The 25,262-nt window shown below is 39.4% G+C and overlaps 1 protein-coding gene across 2 annotated transcripts in view; it reads left to right on the forward strand.

Annotated features, from left to right (window-relative positions):
* LOC140122519 (ephrin type-A receptor 3-like) overlaps positions 1-25,262 on the forward strand; it is a 156,352-nt gene that overhangs the window by 125,489 nt on the left and 5,601 nt on the right. For both annotated transcript variants that reach the window (XM_072143470.1, XM_072143472.1), the window contains 3 exons: positions 8,971-9,032; positions 21,438-21,647; positions 22,238-22,387. In XM_072143470.1, coding sequence (XP_071999571.1) covers positions 8,971-9,032; positions 21,438-21,647; positions 22,238-22,387 — 422 coding nt within the window. The remainder of the gene's footprint in view (positions 1-8,970; positions 9,033-21,437; positions 21,648-22,237; positions 22,388-25,262) is intronic.

Consider the following 25,262-nt stretch of genomic DNA (forward strand, 5'->3'; position numbering starts at 1 on the left):
GTCTCCAATCATAGTGGCCTTTGTTCTTCAGAGTTCCTAAGACTCAATGGGGTGGATCTATTTAGACAGTTGCATCATGTGCCAGTCTTAAACATCCGGTCCCGGAATAACCAAGAGGTCCAACACAGTTAAGATATCCAGGAACATGTTCTAGTAAATTTTATGGGCCAGGGCATCCCCGGCCTACCTTCTGCCTTGCTCTGCCACTCCCATTTGTCAAAAAGGTTGGAAAAAGTAGCAATTGCCTGGCCATACATTGGGAATTGCAACTTTTTTCATGCTCTGTATGCCAGTTTTCTTCCATTTCATGATAAATGCAATGTTTTTCGAAAAAAATTATAGGGCCTATAATTTTCAATTTGGGTTGAAAACCTCAGAAATATATGTACCTAGCAGAAAGTAATACAAAGAATAATAACAGCATTAACTTGTCCTTAGATTTATTCTGTCCTTAGCGGACCTCCAGTTGTCATGCACCGGCACGCGAGCCAATCTGCAATTCGGTAAAGAGAAGCATTTATCACGTCTGACAGCTTTTATCTGTCCGTGTAAATCCCGGCCTCATCTAACGGTATAAATGGAGCTGTGTATAGAGCAGGTTTTACCACACCTGCTGCCTTTCACCTTGTAATAAAGACAGAGATGGAAGAGCGCGGAGCTGTGTAGCTACACAAAGCACAATGTGAAGACTTGTTTTACCACTGTACATTTTTATTATGTGAGATGCCATTTATTTACTACACATTAGGCCCTTGTCAGATGTCCAGCTAATCTTCAGCTATATAAAACCTTTGTAGCATACTTATTGCTTTCCCCGACTGTTCCTGCTTAGTTTACTTCAGCCGCCAATGTTAGACGCTGCCAGATGCATCAGCGCCATGTGTGATTTATGTTGTCACCGAGCCGCACAATTACAGGCTTTTCCATTATTTCCATAGAATTGAATTCTCGGAAAGATGTTACCTGCTTCATTCTTATGTTACAGCTTTAACCGAAGTTTTAACATAAGAATGACCATCTCCATGGGTTAGCTTCCAACATAACAGGCACATTTAAAGGGATATCAGCAACCTAACAGCAACCTTCACTGGGTATTCAATAGTGCTTAATAGTTGCAGGTCCAACCACTGAGACCAATTAGGATAATAGTAACCAATCAGAAAGATTTACTTATATTGTATAAACATTAGGACTCATTGGGGGAGATTTATTATGCCCTCTCCACCAGTTTCCTGGAGGAGAAGATACATAAATCTCCCCCTCCCCGACAGTTTCCTACCTTCTCTGACCCGCACGACCCAGGGGGCCTGAACCTCCAGCCTACTGGAAGTCCAATCCTTCAGAAAAATTTAGTAGACTATAGTAGAAAGCTCAGTCAGTTCAGAACTGGTCTTAGGTCCAAACTGGCGGAGTTTGCACCCAGATTTACTAAGAGACCAGAGACCAGTTATGGGTGCCAGATCATGCGCACAGCAGGATTTTTAGGATTGTCCTTTAAAACGCCAGTCTTTATAAATTTTCCCCTCCCTTGTTTCTGAATATGTGATAGACATTTCACTGGCTAGCACTAGTACCTGTGTATTTCACACAAATGACCATGATTTGGGCCAACATTGAAGCCTTAACCAGTAAAAAAAATAAGTTTTAGGGCTCATTCATACACCCGTCTACAGGGACGTATATGCAGCCGCAAATTTGCACCAGCATATATACGTCCGCAGCAGTGGGTGACAGCGGTGGGTAGACAGCAATGGCCGCCCTGCGGTGGTACGGTGCCTCACATGTGTCCAACGTGCCGTATACCGGTAAAAGATAGAGCATGCTCTATCTTTTCCCGAGTGTGTGGCCATGCGCCGCTGTTTACCATGGAGGTAGAAGGGGGTCACCCTAATTCTGCGCCAGATTTAAATTTATTTAACTTCACAACCCTTATTAATTGAATTGGTTTACATCATCCAACGTCCTCCAAAATTTTGCCAACTTTCCCAAAAACTGTGCCCCTTCCCTTTTCTTTCCAAGTCATAAACGTGTGTAAGAAGTGTCTTAAAAAAGGCATGACATGTTAGGCCCAGTTCACATTAGTATTAGGACTTTCAGATACTCTTTCCGTGACTGCAAGTAGACATATTGAAATCCTTGAAGAATGTAAATAAAAAGTATAAAGTCTACATTTTATCATACCAAACCTCAGTTTTCTGAAACCATATTGTTTCCTATTTTGAAGGCAGCAGTTGGTCGAAAACACATATTTATTCCCAGGAAAGGAAAGGATAAGTGACTGCCAAACATCGCTGGCATTGCCTTCCTCCCGTAGGAAGTCCGACGTGCCCGGTCTTGTTTTACTACAGGAAAGAGACAACCAAAATTTTCTATAGATTCTAAGAGCCTTAGACAATGTAGTCTCTTGAAGTTAAGTTTATGTCAGATTGTTGGACCCCTTGAAATTATATTGACTATAAGAACTGCAATACAACTTTCCTATATCTGTTGCCAGTCTCTGTCAAAATGGAAATATACCGAGTGGCACAGCTCCAGTAAATCCCCAAGTTTACTAATCTATTGGCGGCATGTTGTAGAGAAATGTACTGAGATTCCAAACATACATTTATTTTTTCTGTCCATGATGCTGTTCCCATTGTATTCTGAAATTCCCATTGTATTCTGTTTGCTAATGAAGTAGTTAATGCATCGGGGGTGGTGTCCTCAACATCTGGATCACTGCTATTCCTCCCTGGATTACTAAACTCTCAATCAGATTAGCAGAAGATTTGTCTTATACTAGAACAAGAGGGAAGTAATTTAGGTGGAAATAGCAGTGATGAGGACATATCCTATGTGCACCAACTGCCTAATTAGCATATGGATTAAACTGGGAATATCTTGAAACAAGCATAATGGATAGAAATAATGAAAGTACATTGGAATTTATAATGCATTTCTCCTCAACCTGCCACCAGCAGATTTTAATACTTGGTGGAAGTAGTAGACTCCCTTTAAGAGTTGTGTAGAGCGTAGTGTAACACTGGCAAGCAGTTATGGTGACAACTGTTCAATAAAATATATAGCTAAAGTCTATTTTTCTACCTTCTTCAAATATTTTCCCTGCGTCTTGAGTTTGAATTTGGAAACTCTTGACACCCCTACAGGTTACGGTCCCATCCCTGTCGCTAACAGATTGATGAAGGGTTAGTTAATTGGATATGTAAATGAAGACAATATCATTTACAGTGATTGCACAGACTAATGAGGATGTCTATCTCACTATCTGTTTTACAATTAGTGGGGGGAACCTATACTCAGTGATTGTCTTATCCTAATGCCAGTAATTAGACCTTCAGCTTGATAGGAATCATTAAAAGAAACATCTTACCGCAGGGCTGATGTTCTACTAAAATCTTAAGTGTTACTCTCATGAAGCACATAACCATTAGCTGTCTGTCCATCTGTCCAGGAGGCTGCTGGGAAAATTGGATGATCAATTAGCAGGTATCACTAATTTCACACACATTGGCTGAGCATTGCTGGATCGGCTATTAGCTGGTAAATGGGGCAGTTTAGAGAAACGGAGCGAATGAAAGTCATTATGCGTAATTACTTAATGATCTTCAGTGTGGTATACTTTCTACAGTACATACCCATCCATTGGGCGCATCTACTGTACATTGCACTTCCATGAGCTATTGTTCTTTAACTGGCCAAATTCTGTACTTTGTAGGAAAGAAGGACTGGGCACTTAAAAAAGTTTTTTGAACATGATATGTGTAAGAAACTGTACTGTCCATATTGTATGGAAAACGTAATAACTGATATCTAAACCAGTCTTTGAGTTGTTGTCTTCTCTGGTTTAAGAGGACATCTTACCAATTCCACTATGTTACATCATTTAATAAGTGTAGTTCCACTGATTTTGATGTTGTTCAAATATCTTCCCAGCGCACACTATTTTCAAGTCATCGGTATTGTTAGTTTCGGTAGATGATATACTAACTAAGGTCTCCACTGTCAGTGGGCTGTCCTAGGAAGGATGACCCACCTACTTGCTAGTAGGTAGCCTAATTAGCATATAAGATACCAAAAGTGATGCTGAGGAATAGAAATGAGCAGACCTGACATTTGAGTTCGGTTTTGGGATTTGCAATTTGACCAGTACATATTGCTGGATACAGCAAATCGATAAAAACAAGTAAATGATCCAGCTCAAATCCAAATGGGTCACAGCATAAAAAGTTCTTTTATTGAGTCCATTTTAAAAAAGACATGGGAAACAGCAAGAAATCCAACGCGTTTCAGGCCCTTGAGGTGTCCTTAATCATGGATGATATAAAATTTCACAGTGTCGATATTTAAACAAAAAGATCAAGTCATGTGACTATAAAACCCTCCTCCGTAAAAGGAAGTGCAATTAGAGTGGCCAGACAGACATGGCAACGTCATGAAGCTGTTCGGCCAGCCGTGCCTCCAGGAGGAGTGGTTAAGCAGTCAAACGAAGGGGTGAGCAACGTCACCAAGGCAACCATGCACCACTTCGCAACAAACGAGAATCTTGGAGGATCAATATCGCATGAGGAACAGAAACGAGGTAATTGTGATCACGATATTAGGATCAAGGTATATATGGTTGTACTACACGTAGACTTAAAACTAGAATCTTGGAGCACCTGAATGATATTTCGGGATCAGACTCCCGTAATATAAGTGGAGCCTCAACCCATTTCAAAAATGCTCACCTAAAACGCACTTGCAATTTCACAGCCTTTGCGATCGAAAAAGTGACAGTTCCAAGAAGAGGAGGTGACATTAGGAGACTGCTACTAGACCGGGAGGCCTTCTGGATCATGCAATTAAACTCCATGTCACCTTCCGGTATGAATATCAGGAATGAAATCATGTTACACTACTAATTTCATCTCACCTCATACTTGCCGCTTATGATTGTTTTCTGTTCCCTTTCCATCATGCTTGTTTATCTCAGCACATAATGATTGTTTTTATTATATACATTTTACATGTGTGTTTATATTTTTTCATGTACATTGTTACAGATTCAATATCGTATGTGGCACAGTTGCTATCAAAGTTTTTCATATATACCTTGATCCTAATATCGTGATCACAATTACCTCGTTTCTGTTCCTCATGCGATATTGATCCTACAAGATTCTCGTTTGTTGCGAAGTGGCGCATGGTTGCCTTGGTGACGTTGCTCACCCCTTCGTTTGACTGCTTAACCACTCCTCCTGGAGGCACGGCTGGCCGAACAGCTTCATGACGTTGCCATGGTTGCACCAGCTGTCTGTCTGGCCACTCTAATTGCACTTCCTTTTACGGAGGAGGGTTTAATAGCCACATGACTTGATCTTTTTGTTTAAATATCGACACTGTGAAATTTTATATCATCCATGATTAAGGACGCCTCGAGCGTCTGAAACGCGTTGGATTTCTTGCTGTTTCCCATGTCTTTTTTAAAATGGACTCAATAAAAGAATTTTTTATGCTGTGACCCATTTGGATTTGAGCCGGATCATTTACTTGTTTTTGTGGATTCCACTCGTCTGGGGCGAGAACCCGTGCTCTCCAATACTCAGCGTCCAACACGTGGTTTGAGCTGAACTTTCCTCCTCCATTCCCTACAGCAAATCGATGCCTTTAAAGGAAATCTATAAGCAGGGTGAAGGATTGTAAACCAAGGACACTTACATGCTGGTGTGTGCCCCCACTGGCAGGAGCCACTCTTCTTTTAGCTTCTTATGACCTCATTTTTAAAAAAAAGGATTTAAAATGTATGCAAATGAGCCTGAGGGGCTCCAGTGACAGCTATGCAGCTCAGGTTAATTTGCATAATTTTTACACTTTTTTTTTGTAGAAACAAGGGCATAATAAGGCAAAAGAAGAGTAGATCCTCCCAGAGGGGGCACACATTGGTATGTCAGTGTGCTTGGTTTACAATTCTTCATCCTGGTAGTAAATTTCAACAACTAGCCATTGCTATGATTGGCCAGGGAGACAGATGAAAACATTGGGTCCACTAATCTCTATTCAGGAATGGTGGGGAATAGAAAAAAAAAGTTGGGCCTGGATCAGTTTCCCTATACCTATTAAAAAAAATATGATGAAAATATCACTATAAAAATTGCAGACTACAATTTAAGAAAAAAATATGTAATCATTAAATGCTTGTTTAATGAAAGCAAACCAGTTTCATGACTTATAAGAGTAGATGTATGCCATAAAAGAGGGGTCTCTAGCTCATGACCCCCACCTATTAACCAGTCCCTTATAAAGAGTTGCTCCTGCAGATCTGGTCTACGTATATTCTACATAGACTAGATAAGGGACTTAAGTGACTGGTCAGGTATGTATGGCACTAGAATGTAAGCAATAGCAGCATCGCTCAGGCGTTGTTAAGGGTTTCAAATTCATATCACCCCTTTAAATTACAGCTAATTTTGTTAATTGTTGTGGGTTCAGAATTTGAAACCCTTAACAACCCCTGAGCGATGCTGCTATTGCTTACATTCTAGTGCCATACATACCTGACCAGTCACACATATATATATATATATATATATATATATATATATATAGTTACATAATTTATATGGTTGAAAAAAGGCACATGTCCATCAAGTTCAACCCAGGGAGGGATCAGATTGGATGAGGAAGGGATTTAGGGGATTTAGTCCTGACTATTTCTGAATCTACCTACAATTACAGCTGCTAAATATTTCTCTCAAGATATAACTAGTTAATTTAAAAAAAAACAAAAAAACTTGCTGGAAGAGGACAAATAAAGGATATATCTTTTCAGCGTTTGGTGGAAATGCTCTTTAAATGTCAACCGGCAAATATCGTCTATCTGGTGAGAAAAAGTAGGGTCTAAGTGACAAAGTAATAACTTTTCTCATTGACCCTAGAAGAATTGTGGCAGATCCCAATAGATATAAGAAATCTGTGCACACAAGAGGATCGATTTCATGAAAATGTCTAAACTGAATGAATTCCCTACTTGATGATCTTATTGACCCATAACTGCAAGAAAGGAAACATTTTAATCCCTTTAAATTAAAGGGAGGCTGCCCCCACCCCTGACATGTCTCTCTTCCCAAATAACTGTATTCTTCATGAAATCACAATTGTGGAAAATCATTTCCTAAAAATCAAACTCTATTCCTATAAGAATTATATGACTAAATTGGAAATTGGAGGAATGGTTCACCAAAAAGTGTCAGAAAAATGCTCCAGAATTGATCATTTGTGGTAAAAAAAAGTATAAAATATAACAAACATGTCTAAGTATAAGTAAATATGCAAACTATATTATTGTGATCTAAGTACATCTGGATCTAAACTACAATCGTCACTGGGGCAAAAAAACTACAATGATAAAATATACAGTTTCAACAAATTCAACTTATGAACAAACCTATGGAACCTATCTTTTACGTAACCCGGGGACTGTGGGACATGTAATATGGGCTTTGCCGGCAGCATTTAGAGGGTTGGCGTCTGGACCCAGAACTTCTGGATGAAGCCAGCTTTTAAAGGAAACCTACCAGTACTTTGACGCTCGGTGCGCAGCGCCGAAGCAGCTACAGCTATAAACATTAAAAAGTGTTTAAACCGGGATGCAGCAGTTTATAACACTAACGAAAGTAAGCTCCGGCACCAGCTCACGCTGAGCTGGTGCTCGATATTTACAGCTTACACCGACCATTTGTACTGGTAGGTTTCCTTTAGGGACCTGAACCCACAATGTTTAGCATGGACCCAAACATTGTGGTTCAGGTCTGCTCATCCCTGCTCATCACTAAAAATGGGTCCAAATGTTTACGACCAAATCTACTGTAGGATTGTTCAATTATTTAGCGTATATAACTGGGTATAGACTGAGTTTTTTAGCACAATGGGGCACATTTACTTACCCAATCCTGTCCCGATCCCTGATCCGGACTGTCTGACGAGGATGAAGTCTGGCGCGATTCACCAAGATCGTGCGCCCGATATCCTGCATGTGTCACTTCCCCGCTCAGGTATGCCGGAGTTCACCATCTTCTTCCCAGTGTATGTGAGTGCATGTCTTGCAACACAATTTGAATTTTAAATCCTGCGCTTAGTCTGAATCAGCCGGGTTGTCCGATGGCCATGCCCCCCGATTTGTGTTGCCTGAAAGTCGGCGCATGCGCCAAAAACCCCTGTTAAATGCAGTGCAAATCTGAAATAGTTGAGAAACCCGATGGAAATTTTGCGGACACTTAGTAAATGTGGCCCAGTGTTTGTGCTGAAAAAGCTACACTCAGCTGATATGCGAGTATCTATAAGAAAATAAACTTAGTACTTACCCTTCGATGTCCTCTTCTCCTTGCAACTCCTCTTCTGGTCTTCGGGTTCCTGGGATCGTGGGCAGATGCACTCTGCCGACACACACTATGATGTCACCAGCCACATTATAGTGTGTAAACGGGCGGATCGCATTGACATCCATTTGCCCCTGATGCCACAAATGCAAAAACCAGAAGAGGAGATACAGGGAAAAGAGGACACCGGAGATGAGCACTGGAGGGTTAGTACTGAGTTTTTTTGGGGGGAGGTGGGCTGTCGTGGACATTTCAGTAATGGAGGTTCTGCTGTGGACATTTCAATAATGGAGGGGCTCTGCTGAGGAAATTTTATTAATGGGGGGCTGCTGGACATTTCATTAATAAGGGGGGGGGGCTGCTGGACATTTTATTAAAGAGTAGCGACTGCATTTCCCACCCTGGGCATATACATGGGTCAATAAGTTTTCCCATTTTTTTGTGGTAAAATTAGGGGCCTTGGCTTATACTCGGTACGACTTATACTCGAGTATATGTGGTATATAGGGTAATCCATAGACCTTTAAATTTATCAGAACTTAAAGTTACTTTTACGATTATTCGGCCCTGTGATACAACTTGTACAGTAACCTCATGAACTATTTGTTTTTTACAGGCAAGCCCGTCATGATAATCACAGAATATATGGAAAATGGCTCCTTGGATTCATTTTTGAAGGTAGGAACAAAAACTTGCTTTACCGGACTTTATGGATGTCATATCTAAAGACAGAATTTCAATTTCTATATTGTTACTTTAGATGGGTTTTGGACAGTGGGTAGAAAATTTATAATATTGGGGGGGACTCATTCTTGATATGGCGAATATTGCTGGGCAAATTGCTGTGGCAAATGGGGCTAGACCACAGGATCATTCACAAAAAAACCTAATATACGATAAAAACATATTTATAGAATAAATAACTTATTCTATCCCATTGATGATACACTACTGATATTACTGACGCAGTACTGTATGTCGCCCATTTTTTTAGGGCCTTAAATTTTACTACTAATTTCCACTTTCCCTTTAACTTCAATCTTGATTAAACCAAAATATTTTGAAACAGAGACAAATTATACATTCACTTATAGGAAAATTTCATAATTAATCCTGGAAGTGAAAAGCATATCTCAGTCTTAATCGAGGACAATGAGATGCTATACCTGAAGGACACAGGAAATCATCGAGAACTGCTGGCTCAGCATATACAGATTAGGTTTCTACAATGTTTTTAATAATAGCAGGCAGACCTAAATCCAGAGTTTAATCACCTACTTATTTCTTTATATGTTATACATTAAAATTCCATAATCACATTTGCATTGTAAAAGATTAGTGACCCCTTTCCATTTTTAATCCTTGTCCCCCATGGATCGCTGATCACTGCTGCATAAATTTTACACATGGAAAGTGTTCTTCTCTTTTAGCTCTCTAAATGTTCTCTTACTGTATATAATATAGTATAAGCCAACCCGAGTATAAGCCGAGGCATCTAATTTTACCACAAAGTATTTGGAAAACATATTGACTCAAGAATAAGCCTAGCATGGAAAATGCATTGGTCACAGCCTTTGGTAGTAATGGAATTCCCAGCAGCCTCCCCCACTGATGGAATGCCCAGCAGCCTCCCCCATTGATGGAATTCCCAGCAGCCTCCCCCACAGACGAAATGCCCAGCAGCCTCCCCCATTGATGGAATTCCCAGCAGCCTCCCCCATAGACGAAATGCCCAGCAGCCTCCCCCACTGACAAAATGCCCTACCCTTTTATATGCCCCATGAAGCCCTCCCCCAGCAACCAAAAACCCCATAAAGCCTCTACCAGTAATGAAATGCCACATGCAACCATCCCCAGTAATAAAATGCCTTGCTGCCTCCCCCAGTAAAGAAATGCTTCATGCAGCCCCCCAGTAATAAAATGCCCTACAACAGCCTCCCCAATAATTAATTGCCCCATGCAGCCTTCCCTAGTAAAGAAATGTTCCACTCAGCCTCCCTCAGTAAAGAAATGACCCATGCAGCCCTCCAGTAATGAAATGCCCTGCAGCAGCCTCCCCCAATAACTTATTGCCCCATACAACCTCCCCAAGTAAAGAAATGCTCCACACAGCCTCCCCCAGTAAAGAAATGTCCCTTGCAGCCCCCTAGTAATGATATGCCTGGCAGTCCCTCATTGTATAAAAAAAAATAAAATTACATACTTACATTCTGACACTCCCCGCAGCTCCTCTTTTTCCCATGGAAGGTACGGTTCGGTGACACGTATGTGGCCACTGTACCATTTCCGGGCACCATAGGTATCTATGGGGAGCAATATCCATTTCAGTTCCCACAACATTCGTGTGAAGGCGGCCTAAGGATGTTGGGAATCATATGCTGCCGTACATATGTGCAGTATCCAGGCATTTTGTGCATTTTGTCAGCCAGCCAATAGTCAGCGAACCATATTTTATACAGATACAGGACGTATACATGTAAACGTCACATATATATAGATTCATATGGCACAGAAATACTGGACTGGACAAATCATTTGCTTATGTGTAAGGAATCAAAGCCTTGTGAGTTGCTGGATTTATGTATAGTATAACGGCTGAACGGCTTAGCATGTCCGGTCACCTGAGTACAACCAGACTTTGGAGAGATTGCTAGACAGTAGAGATGAGCGAGCACTAAAATGCTCGGGTGCTCGTTATTCGAGACAAACTTTTCCAGATGCTCGAGTGCTCGTCTCGAATAACGAGCCCCATTGAAGTCAATGGGAGACCCGAGCATTTTTTTAATAAAACTGAACAGTAAAAGAACAGTGCAAAAAAAAAAAAAAATTTTTTTCAGATGTTTGCAGATGTTTTACTTGTAAGAACACATTGAAATAACACTATTCTTCACTTTGCAGGTGTTCGCGCGTGTCTCCCGCTAAGTTAGGAGATGTGCACGAACATCTGGAATGTGAAGAATATTGTTCTTTCAATGGGGCAGATTTATCAAGCTGTCTGAAAGTCAGAATATTTCTAGTTGCCCATGGCAACCAATCACAGCTCCGCTTTAAAATATTCATGAGTACTGCTAAAAAGAAAGCTGAGCTGTGATTGGTTGCCATGGGCAACTAGAAATATTCTGACTTTCAGACTGCTTGATAAATCTGCCCCAATGTGTTCTGCACTTAAATGGTGCTGTGTTCACTGTTTTTAATGTTTTAATTCTATTCTTCACATTGCAGGTGTGCGTGCGTATCTCCCGATAGGTTCGGAGATACGCGCGCACAGCTGCAAAGTGAAGAATAGAATTAAAACATTAAAAACAGTGAATACAGGAGCATTTAAGTGCAGGACACATTGAAAGAACAATATTCTTCACATTCCAGATGTTCCGAACATCTCCGAACCTAGCGGGAGACACGCGCGAACACCTGGAAAGTGAAGAATAGTGTTATTTCAATGTGTTCTTACAAGTAAAACATCTGGAAACATGTGTAATATTTTTTTTTTACAATAAAAATACTTTTATTCAAATTATTTTATTAATTTACTGCTCGATCTCAAGCCGGCGAGATACTCGTCCGAGTAACGAGCAGGTCCGAGTATGCTAATACTCGACCGAGCAGTATACTCGGACGAGTATACTCGCTCATCTCTACTAGACAGCTGTTAATTTCTACATTCTACAGTTCTACATTTTTGATTATATGCCATATATTACTGTATACAACCTATATTGTTCCACCTCACCTGATATTGACAGCTGAGTGACAAATTTAACTTAGTATATAATCAAGTTAAAACTAACATATCAGCGCAATATCTGAAGAAGGTGGTAACCTGTACGCTTAAGATTATTGCCATTCTTCTGCCTCTGTATCATTCACCGTCCCTTTTGTTCCCATTGTCAGGTTTAGCGATCTCCGAGCCCCCAAGATGTGTTTCATCTTCCTCTAGTTTTAATTGTGTAGTTTTAATAACATTTGATTTTTTTTCCTCTTATCCTGCTTTAGCAGGGATTGAAATCCAGGTTAATGCTAAAATCAATTCCAAGTAATTAGCTCACTATTCGTCCGTGTCCTCCCCTTATATTTCCTGCAGTAGGGAGACATGGGGCTGGTAAAATCCCCTGTGTTACCTCAGGCAGCTTAAGATTTCGAGATTGCAGAATAATGGAAGTGTTTACTACAGGTGGTTAATCAAATGCGAATGGAATCGGGAATTAGGAGCAGGGCATTCTGGTCATCCTGTCATTGATAGAACTCATTATATGGTTCCTTTTGGAAGTATATTTGTTTTTCGGGAGCTGTTCTCTCTGAGGGTTCTCCTATCCTTGCCACATTCCCCTTTATGACAGTATCACCAGGTGCAAAAGAAGCTGAAAGTGCCCATTACACTTCTTCAAGGGTCTCAGTGTTTTCTTTGCCCTCTGAAGCGACTTTAGTTCTCCACCTTTGGATCATCAAGGTTCACAGCAAGTTGTGTGAAATAAATAGGGCAAGGCATCCATAGCCATTGGTGTTGTGTGATACCCCTGGTGGTAATAGAAGGAATTTATCATGGTAACTTGGTGTTGACAGAAGATCTTGTACCAGTTAACAATATTATTTATGCCACTTTTCTTGAGCATAGTTTATGGTTGCACCAGCATAACATGGCGGCACAGACTATTGGTTGCCGGTCTACTTCCCTACTACCCCCTTGGTCCTATTGGCCACTCCCTCTATCAGGGATCTCCAACTACCACTCTCTGGCAAGGCTGATATTCTATTAAACAGGAAAATTGAACTATGTTCAATGAATGATGCCTTTTTACACCTAAATAATATTGACGGTTATTGTTTCCCCTAAATTGCTTCCTCATCCTATCCCTTTCCTTTGTTGGCTGAACTTGATGGACATGTGTCTTCTTTCAACCGTATAAACTACAAATAGTAATATACATTGGTCTGTATCTGTCTACTACATACCATTTCCTAGCAAGTATTTCCTTGCAAGTATTGCAACAGGTGACCTTAGATTATCCCCCTTAGATTCCAAGAAGAATTGCAGACAATATACCACTACATTCAACATGGGACTAAAAACACTTTCCATGTGGCTGAAATACCCATGGGCACCACAGTTTGACCTCCATATACCATAATAGGACATAAGGATGGAAAGTTATTAACATTGATCCAAGTTTTTCTAACATCCATATTCAGATCGGGAAGGAATATCCCCTACTATGGGCTGATTGGCATCAGCCTTGTAAAGTTTTTTTTTTTGCCTTCCTCTGGATCAACACAGTAGAAATTATATTTTAGACTTCATTGACAACTTTTTTTAACCTTATCTACTACGATGCTATCATTGTAAGGCAACTCTTTTCATATCGCCTCATATTTTCATATTGTAATCTTGGAAAAGGTAATAAACCACCAAATAGACAGTGATCTGATTCTGGTAGAGAACTGGCAGGTACAGCTGATATTCTCTATATGCCTTGTTTCTAGGGAAGAACGCCTCTGCGATGTACCCAAGATCCACTGAGACTAAGGTGGTTCTATGAGGCTTCCGACACGTACATTAAATGGATCCATTTAATAGAGGAGGCCTAGTGTATATAATGGTAAACATAACATATGCATTTCTGAGTTGGCTCAGCATTCAGACTAATAGTGTATTGTGAATAGAGTATTTACAAGTGCATAAAGAGATCGACCTTCAATGTAAACCATAAAGAATTTCAAAGTATGTTTAATATATTTCCATATGATTGTTCCTATGGAAGTCTTATTTCTAAACATTCATATAGTGTAGCAAAACTGAAAGCCACATGAAATTCAACAAAAGTCCATGAAATCCACAGCAGGAGATTTTTTTGAGAACAAAAATAACTGTGCTAATGTACACTCAACAACCTGAACAGGGGCTCAAGAGGAAACTCGAATAGAAGTTACGGCACAATAATAGGTCATTAATTGATTGAATGTTCTTGGATGACGACAACAAGGAGCTCTTAGCAATAAAAGTTTGAGGTAGAGTGAGAACCTGGTGGTCTCGAAATTAACTGTTTTCCTTGTCTGTCAGCACAGGTGTTTCTCCAAAACTTTTGGATATAGTTATTTTTAGACATAATTTGCCCATCTGGTTGACAACAAACATGACAACAATTCTGGCGCCGGCTTGGATAAGAGTAGGACAAGCTGTCTTGGTTTCTAAGAAGATCTCATTGCATCTCAGTGGAAAAGTGCTCACCGCACAAGTGCTGAGGGAGCAGGGGAGAGGGTGAGACATTGTGACTGTCTCTAAACCCAGGGCAAGAGAGGCCCCTTAGGCTCATTAGCATAGCAGTTGATTTTAGAAGGCAGGCGGCCATGAATACTACATATAAGAAGATTACCACAGTCATGGTGCCTGGATCTATGAGTTTGTGCCCTGGTTTATCATGATGGATTTTCATGGTAGATTTCCTTTCATCTTGAATGATCTGTCTATACCTTCAATATATATTTTTGAAGGGTTGTATGGGTGCCCTGAAAAATTAGGAAGATACGGGCTACCGCACCATAGGTTCCCTACTGCCCATTTAATAGCTTCCCAACAATTTGTGCCGCACATTGGTTTTTACCTTATTAATGACCATAGCAATTCTGGCATCCTACTCTTTCCCATTATCTTCCACCCCAACCACAGCAGCTGCTCTCAAAAAAGGCAGAATGGGAACAATAATTAATGAGTACAGTAAATGCACACAGGGGGACAGGCATAGACAATGAGGAGAGGGAAACTTTACACAATCCTTTACCAGCCGCTTGTTCATTTGTTGGACCATAAGGGTACATTCACATAACGTGTGCCTATGGCTGGTTGGGCACACATCAGCGCGCTGGAGAGGAGTAGGGATGAGTGCTGCTCACCCCGCCCCTCTCCATAGAGTAATGCAGATCCTTCTCCGTAACATATAGAAGTATAGGACATACAATTGACAGTTGTTAATTGCAGGATAGGGAATAGGTTTACTGGAAGCAGCCAAAGCCAAAACTGCTGATTCTGAGACAGACAGGGAGAGTGCGTGAGTGACAGAGAGAGAGCCAGGGAGTGTGAAAAAGATAGGGAGAGTGAATGACAGAGAGACAGACGGGGAGAGTGAGTGAGTGAGATACAGACAGGGAGACTCACTGAGAGACAGGGAGAGATAGATATATATTATCTTTTTGTTAACCAATTCTATTTTGTTATAGCTAAGTACAATTATTTAATAATGCCAGGCTCTACAACGAGAGAGAGAGAGAGAGAGAGAGATACTAACACACTTATTCAGACTTAGACCTATTGATGCAGTTTTAGTAGAAGGTATAACAAAAAAAAAGTAATAGAAAAGAGAGTCAAAGTTCTATTTTCTGGCCAATTTCTTAGAACATTTACACCTCCTTTCAAAAACTTAGTATAAAGTTCCCCACTGTGTTTACATTTGGCAACTATAAGGTTATTCTCCAGTATCAAGAAATGAAGGTCATGAGATTAATTTCTATGGGGAGTGGATGGTTTTCCTTTTCATAGAGCATCCAGCAGCCCAGTATTTAAGAGTTTCATAGGCAGCAGCTTTATATTATTTCATTAAGATAAAACAACAACATACAAACATTTCCCTGAAGGTCATCATGATACATACATAATAGATGTAATCAGGCAGAAGATAAGCAATAACCGAGAGCCAGCTGCAAGTCAGCTAATAATGTCAGCAATTAACCAAAGACAAGGTCAGACACAATAGCATAGGAAGCACAGTGCTCTACTAGGATAGCAGGAGCTAGAAATACAAGCAAAAATTAATATGAGAAAAATGAGGACACTGTAAAAAAAAAGGCATAAATTTTTGCTATTTTTAGTAAATAAGCAAAAAATAAAAATGTTCCACGAGTAACTATATTGAGACTATAGAGGACCCCTACCTACTATTAGTAATGGTGATGTCTTATATGGCAGATATACAACAAGGCTCCATCAGATATCTTCTGACGTCTCTACCCTACTCCACTACATCTACTTCCCTAATCGCAGATTGAAAATAGTAAAACACATAAGATTTTCCAGGCACAAATTATAGATTTTCTATCTACAGGACTTACAACACTCTACTGATCAGCTGGACATGAGGCATAGAGCTTGAGGCACTTGACTTTATGTCTTGTGCAGTGACTAGAGACCCACGACGTTAGTCACAGATTCCAAGCCCCCACATAATAGTTGTAGCTTTCAGCTGATTGATGAAGGCCCATTCCCAACCTGTAGCCCATGGATAGGCCATCAATACTTATTCCTAGACTACCTCTTGATTGTTGGCTATTAATCTACTGTGCAATGTCTAATGAGAGAAAATTTGAGCTCTTGCATCTCAGTGTACCTTATGGTCTCAGGAAAGAGGAGTCACCCCCAGTGCAGTTTGGCTTCTGGCCATTCTCTTCTACCCTATCAGTAAAAATTGCAACTTTGGTCAAAGGGAGCATCCACATCTGTGGAGGCTCAGGAGGAATGTTTGTTGGCCAAGTGGACATTTAATTTGCGTGGAAGGTCAGGAGGAATTGTTGTTCCTCAACCATGGCCAGTTTTTTCTTAAATTTTCCTTTACTGATCATGTCACTTTCCTTCAATGGTTATACAGACAGTCCCCTACTTAAGAACACCCAACTTACAGACGACCCCTAGTTACAAACGGACCTCTGGATGTTGGTAATTTACTGTACTTTAGCCTTAGGCTACAATAATCAGCTATAACAGTTATCACAGGCGTCTGTAATGAAGCTTTATTGCAAATCCTGGTTCTTATGACAATTCAACATTTTTAAAATCAAATTGTCACAGAGACCAAAAAAAGTTTGGCTGGAGTTACAATTATAAAATATACAGTTCTGACATACATACAACCTCAACTTAAGAACAAACCTACAGAACCTATCTTGTACGTAACCCGGGGACTGCCTGTACTTATTCATTTGTTTCCCTGATAATATTATACCACTACAATAGCCCGGGGACATGACGACAAAAAATATCATTACAAATAACTACATCGACTAATAGTGTTGGAGAATCTAAGATCTATCAAAGTTTGTGAGAGTCTTTAAAAGTTATGGTTCTTCAAGGGGTTAACCACTTGGGTTAAAAAAAAATCATCTCAAAAACTTCTTTGAAAGAGAAATATTTGAACTTATAAGACCTTTCTGCAATACCAATGAAACAAAGTTCCTAGATAATCCCTTTGATAAGATCGCAGTTTCTGTGTTAACCCAAAGGTTAGATGTTTGCGGTGATTGAGGTAAAAAGGTCAAATAAATCTTAAGAAGACGTATGAAGTAAGGGCTCCTCTATGTGAAGGACGGAATATGATGAATCTGTAGTTACAATTTTAGAGACTGGGTTATAGGTTCTCGTATGAAATGGATGGAAGATTGCTTCAATTTGTTGCTACACAGAGAAAATATTATTTAATAATATATTATTAGGTCATTTTTGATAATTTTATAGGAATTTTAGAGAAGTAAAAGTGTTAGCATTTCTAACCTACATTGTTTATTCTTTTGGGTTTTATGCAGGAATATTAACATTTTACAATTTATTTGCTCCATGTGGAAACAGTCCTGAGCAATACCAACAGCTCTTGACTCTCTATGGAAGGAAAATCACTTGTACAAAATTAGATATTGAATGGATATTGATATTGAGTATCACTCAGTAACGAGTTGTATAAAAGACCTCAGAATGTGTAGGATGTAGGGACTACACAACCACCAGTGAGTAAGGGTGACAAATCCACTAGTGGGTAGAAGCTGTCCTCAAAGAAGGGAGTGGTTTGAGTAGAAGAGCCAAGAAAGAGGGGGACAGGGGGTAAGACTAGTCACTCCGGATAGGTCTTGTGGTTTAGCCAAGTCTTTGCTTTCTTTTTCAGAGAAATTCATGTAAGTAACAGATAGCATTGACTTGGTTATCCAATGTGGGATAGAGGGCTGGTGGGTGGATCTTTAGAGCTGAGCGATCAGGGATTTTGCTGCTGTGATAGGTGTGTAGTTAGGTTTGTTTTACTTGGTCCAAAGGATACGCTAGGTTAGGCAAGAATGACCATGTCTGGGCTTATGGTGTAAAATATTGGTGTAAAGAATTTCTTCCACGCCTTAGAACTTTAACTAAGGAACAGCTAGGCACGAAATGTGGAGGATGTCAATACGGTTAATAGAAGGGGTGTGTAAAGATACAGAGGTAAGAGGCAATAATAAGGAATAAGGTGAGGATCACCTGTTTGTGTTGCTTAACGCCATTGAAATCGGTGATCCCTGAGTTATTTCCGCAACAATGTTTGATAACGTTTATGGGTCTATTGGCTGAGGTCGCCTCAGAGATTCGCACCAACCATTATAATAATTCATACAGCCAAACTTGGGTGGGCCTACACTCTAAAGTTGTCCCATGCTGTAAGGCATGTAGATTTGATAACCATGCCATTGGACCACTGCTCTGTTTTTTACTATATCATACTGAACTGTTTAATGCCACCCTAACATTCTTCTTTCTTATTGATAAAGAATGAAGTCAGAACCTAAGCTATCTAGTGGCAGTAGATCCAATCATTAGATCTAATATATAGTTGCTTAGGTCCCATTTGGTCTCCATATTTGGTCTTCTCTATGTAGTGTTTTTCTCTCTAGCATGGTCACGCAAGTCCTGTAGACCATAAGCTAACCACATACATTAGATGAATATCCGGTGATCTTGTTCATTAAGCCAATGCCTCCTTCCCATCCAACATTCGACATATGCTACCATAGATATGTGAAGAGGACGTTGTAAAGAATATCTGTTAGATAAATGATGATCTATCTAACTACTTGCCCCAGTACAATTTCATCTTTGTACTACAATATTCCTAATTGTAAGCATTCCCCAAGACTAAGAATCTGCAGAACATATCTCCATCAGTAGTGTCCTGTATCCGCTGTGTTGCTGAAGCTCTCGTTCACTTTTATGCCTACAAATTGGCCGGAGACATCAAAGGTCATCTCCATCCTGCACGTGATATCTCGCTGTGAGATTCCCTCGCTATGCACTTACATAAATATGTTTTTCCATGTTTCCTTCTTTTCTTGGCTTCAGCTTTATTTATAATGTGCATCAATAGAGAGAAGGTGCATTTGTGTATTCAATTATTTTCCGTACATGACTAGTAATAGAGGAATGAATGGAATAGAGGTAGACAGGTTCAGGCTTCTATCCACAATCATATTTTCTATAATAGAAGGGGAATGTGGGGAAAACAGTAAAACTACTCTTATATCTGCATTATTGTTTGGAAGTGGATGCATCTTGTTTTATGTTGTGTATGGAATTGTTTAATGCAATGAGAGTGTTTTTACTGTATATACACCTTTTCACTAATATACAGAATTTATATGTTTTGTACAGTTACATTTACTATATTTATGAAGTTACAGCACTGCATTGTATCAGTTACAATGGGGTTTTGGTTTCTCCCCACTTCCTACATGGAGAAAGGGACTGATTTCTCTTGGTTGTAGTCCACATGACACCAACAGGATAAGACTAGAAGCATAAAACAGGACTAGTGCTTGGTAATAGGAGCAGGAAAGGGATACGGTCATAGGAGTAAGAATGGAACATGGCACCTGAGCTCAGAACCAAGCACTCTGCTGGTGCAGAAGGGGTTGACTGGTCAATGAAATCCATCCAACACAAAATACCTCAGGAACAAAAGCATCATTGAATAGGCCATCAGGATTATTAAAAGATTATTGGATTAGGATGTTTGATTATATTGAAAATATTTTTAAGGTAAGAATTAGATACTCTATTCATGCCGCACTTCTCAGTCTCTTCGAGATAAGAAAGGAAGATGGGAGTAAAAGGTTGGTTGTCCATAGCCAGGTTGTTGGTTGCAAGAAAGTAGGGCAGTGCGGATTCCCCTTCTTTTGAAGCTTTTCTGGCAGAAATGCAGAAATTTACAAAATTGGAGAAGCTCACTGCGGTGAGAGGTGGGTTTGTAGAGAAATGGAAAAGGGTTTGGTGCGTGGAGGCATGAGGATACGAATTCGATGACGGACCCTGGTTAAACATAAATAAATATATAAAATTTTTCTCTTTTTTTCTTCCTCTCTTTTTTTCTCTCTCTCTCTCTCTCTTCCTCTAGGGGTCCATAGAGTGGTCGGGGGAAGGGGGTTAGTGGGATATAAGTCGTTTTATTGATATTTAAGTTCTATACCTGGTTACTTGGATAATACATGGAAATATGTCAATAAAGCGTTAAAAAAATTAAAAAAAAAAAAGAATAGGCCATCAGGATCAAAGGGCATCCACTAAAAAAGTCGGTCAGGATCTTTTAACAAAAATAAATAGGTCTATCTGCTGTTACTTTATTACAAAATCAAAAGGTATAGACACAGTAGAGCTGTTCAGCTGCTAAAATATTTCTTTAAATATTATATTTTATGTCAGTATTGGAATTTCCATTATGTTTTCTATAATTATAAAATAGTTGTAAAGAGGTCGTCCTAGTCCGTTTTGTATCTCATTTTACCTCGTCCTTTTCATGACTGCCGATATATGAAGTTATGACATCTACAACCATAATCGGATGCTCGTGTTGTGTGACTCCATCAATACTCATTATAGAAGCCTTTTGATTTGTAACTTATTTTTGAAAAGCTTTTGTAGGATTTTCAAGGTTTTTTAAAAATTTAAGACATTTTATATAATAGGTAAAAGCTATTCTTATTTATAAAATCACTAGAGACCATGATCGCCTCGTATTCAGCTTCTGTGTTTCATACAATGTCCTTCTCCTGATTCCATGTATTTAGTTCATTGTCAATATGTTTCACTTCAGAGCTTGAACCTTCGTGCTGTGTACAATCCGCATTGGATCAAAGACAAAATCCATACTGTATTGCTGCTAGTGTATAAGGCCTCATTCTTTGAAGTACCTCTCATACATATCCCTTTAGTGCTCCATATTTTACAAAGCCATGGATGCACTTAGTGCACAAATATGTAAATGTTAATGATCCCTCAGGTTTTTCATTAATGAGAATGTTCTGTCTTCTCTATAGAAACACGATGGGCAGTTCACGGTGATACAACTGGTGGGGATGCTGCGAGGTATCGCTTCTGGGATGAAATACCTATCGGACATGAACTATGTGCACAGAGACCTGGCCGCCAGAAATATCTTGGTCAACATCAATTTGGTTTGCAAAGTCTCAGATTTTGGTCTCTCTCGAGTCCTTGAAGATGATCCTGAAGCAGCTTATACTACAAGGGTATGTATTAAAGAAATCATAGATCTGTTCTAAGTACCCACTGTAACCACAACCAATTTTCAATTGGGTCTTACTCCACTTTGACTAACTTTCCCTTTCTTCTTCCATTGGACTACCAGTTACTTGTATTAAATACTATCTAATTGGTTCCTGGAAATGTAAAAATCGTTTGAAAAATGGGTGTTACCATTCTCTTTGCCAAGGGTTGTGTCCTTACTCAGTCTCACATCTCTGATTGGACAGTTATATGAACACACCCTCAACTTATAACACCCAGTTATCAATTTACTCATAAATTATTTGGAGTAATCACAAAGAAAATGGATGGTACTGAATGAAAATAAAAGGTGCACCAGAATTACTATTTTTGGAGCTCTCTATCCAACAGTCTACCAAATTTCATAGGTAACATCTTAATCAATGTTTTTGGCCACTGGACCCTATAGCAAATGCTGTGCTCCAGTAACCTTATCCATTGACTGGACCTGGAGTCCCTCTAATTGCTAAGTCCAGTACGTTCTCTTTTCCTTCTGTGTGGAATCTGTTTAGTTTCTTATTGGTTGAGTAAGTTTTCCTTTTCTTCCTCAAAGGGAGGTAAAATCCCCATCCGATGGACAGCGCCAGAAGCCATAGCCTACAGAAAGTTTACATCAGCAAGCGATGTATGGAGTTACGGCATCGTCATGTGGGAAGTCATCTCATATGGAGAGAGGCCATACTGGGAAATGTCCAACCAAGATGTGAGTTACCTGTATAATGCCTTATCTTCTAACTATAAGGGTCCATGGGGTCATTGCATGATTAGACAATTCATCATGTACGAAGAGATATCATATGTCGGCTTCATAACAATTATCAAAAAAATTTCCAAGATCATTAGGTTATATCTCAGGCAGTTGTAGAGATGAGTGAATCGTTCAATTTGATTCGAATCACATTTGCTGAATTTTTTTAAAAGATTTGGATCAATCAGAAATTATGTTACTCCAGTTATTCTGGAAATTGGTATATAACCTTTTCCAGCACTCTCAAACACAACCTGCCTCCTGCTCCCAAAGTGGAAGGGGGAAGTTTTCCTGCACAGTGTAACAGCCTGTGAACAAAGAGCACAGAGGGGATTTGCTAAATCCCCTTAGAGCCCTTCTGGCTCATTAGTATAATTTTACAAGTTGATTTTAGAAAGACGGAAGATAACAAATATAAGAACATTACAACAGTCACGGCGCCCGGATCTATGAGTTATTGTCCCTGTTTTATCACGATGGATTTTGTTGGTAGATGTCTAAAGATCATTTTTTTAAAATCCTGGTTACTACTGTAGCAAATCACAGCTTCAGATACATGTAATAGAAGTGAACAGGTGGAGGTTGTAAGTGGTGGATTCTCATGATATTCATATTCTATAACATGGCATTAGGAATGCGATGTCTTCATAAAATGAACCCTTTTAACATGAATGACTTTTTACACTGAGGTTGTCAATCAAGGCATCCCAACCAATCACGTCTACGAAGAGTAAAATCCTTAGCTCAAGGCCACATCAGTATTTTCTCTAAGATATAGGAGGATTGAGGAGACATTGTAATAGCCAACCCACGCTTTCTTTTATATCCTGCCACTATGATGAGATTTTTTAAAGATGTTGCTGGATGATTAGTGAAAAGCCAGAATTTGCATAGTTTGAATATCTTCCTTTAACCTATAAGTTTTGACTGGGTCATTGTGTTACAGAACCTAGTTTGGCCTTAGTAATATGGCATGTAAATACATATTAAAGCTACAAAGAGAGTCAATCAGACTCAGTCTGTCATTTCCACTGTGTGCATTTATTCTGAGGCTACATTAATGAGAACACTGACTTAGTCCTTATTTAAAAATCCTGTTTGGGTCCAAGTAACAGGCCCGAAGCCCAAACAGTAACATCCGCGATCGGTGCTGGCACAGTTCACTGGTCTAAGCCATGTAAATGTTGCTGGCAAACTTTGTTGTTTTGACTGACTCAACACTAGTTATTGGTGATACAAGGATCACATCTTTGAAAATGTTTTTCACAAATATACCGTATATAAAAAAGTAAACCCAATTTTACATAATAAGATCCATAATGAAAAAAAATACATCTGGTACATATCAAGTGTTAAAATCTAAAAGTTTTTATCTTGCATGGTAATGGCCATCGAAGGAAAAAAAACATCAAAATGGCCAAAGCTGAAGTATAACATAACTGTAATAAGTAATAAGTTATTATTATTCATAACACAAACCCAATAAACAATCAGACATCAAATAACAGTTAATAGAAAAATGGATTATCATAATCATTTTATATACAAATTCTGCTGTTTATGAAGAGATTCAGATGATATGGAATGTGAGGAGACAGGGTACTTCAAATCCACCCATTTTTTTAATAAGGGAACCTTATAGATCTGGAACCTTTGTGATTTACAAGTAATGATTCTAAAGCAAGTTAGGACCTATTAAAAACAAAACAAAACCGTGTTTTAGAGAATTGGAGGGGGTAGTATACCAATTTCTAGGAAATTAAAGGACCTGGAGATCGTGTTCAGAGATCAGCAGAACTCCAAACACAAAGGAAATGTCAGAAAAGGAGACAAAAAGAGTGTAGTAGCTATGGTACCAATGTTTGGGCAATAGTGGTAAATTGGTCTTTTTACCTTATTGAGCTTATTTAGCGCTTTATGAGTTAAAATGGGTGGCCATTGTCCTCTTCCTAGCAGTGATTTGTTCCAGAAGCTCAGAAACCGCTATTCATATGGAATACAAAAAACCCAGTAGGGTTTCAGAAGGAATGGATCTTACTGGCGCTTGTACATAGAATTTTTCAGAATTTGCAACGTGTTTCGGCTTGAGAATTGAGCTTTTGTGGTGTGGTTATGCCTGGCAAAGGCTCGATTCCTGAGCTGAAACGCATTGCAATTTCTTCAATTGTACAAGCGCCGGTAAGATTCACTCCTTTTGATACATTACTGGGTTTTTTCTATTCCAACATTCTAACATTCTAACATTGTTTCGGAACAAATAGATTGGAACCTGAATTGATTCTCATGAAAAAGTTGGTGAAACTTTCCTTGGCTTAGAATATATATAACCTTACATTTACCTACAAGGGGCAGATTAAGACTGCCATGGGCCGCAGCCTGTATGAATATTATAGCCCTACATGTCTCGAATCACTACCTACATATGGTACTAGAATCTTGGGGAATGGAGAATGTGTTCCTGCTTTCAATCTGTGGTTTCAGGACCTTTGGAGGACCTTTGAAAATCCTGAAATGGCTTTTGTCTACATGTGCATTAAGAGCAGGAACAGATGTATGAGGATTTCATGGGTGAAGACCTTCTCAGTATAGAATTTGGTGCGTGATTTGAGTGGGAGTGGGCCCCCTAGAAGGTTTGGGCCCCGGGCTACCACCCAAACCGCCAATATTTTAATCCACTATTGTTACCTACAGTAAACTCCATTAGACAATTCTCTGTCCAATCCTCCAACAAATTCCTCTTTCATATTAACCATAATGACATATATTATAACAACACTGAATGTGTGGATTTTATATTCAACCTGTTATTTATAGATGGATTTCATAAAAT

The sequence above is a fragment of the Engystomops pustulosus genome, chromosome 3 (assembly GCF_040894005.1).
Source record: "Engystomops pustulosus chromosome 3, aEngPut4.maternal, whole genome shotgun sequence".
NCBI lineage: Eukaryota > Metazoa > Chordata > Amphibia > Anura > Leptodactylidae > Engystomops > Engystomops pustulosus.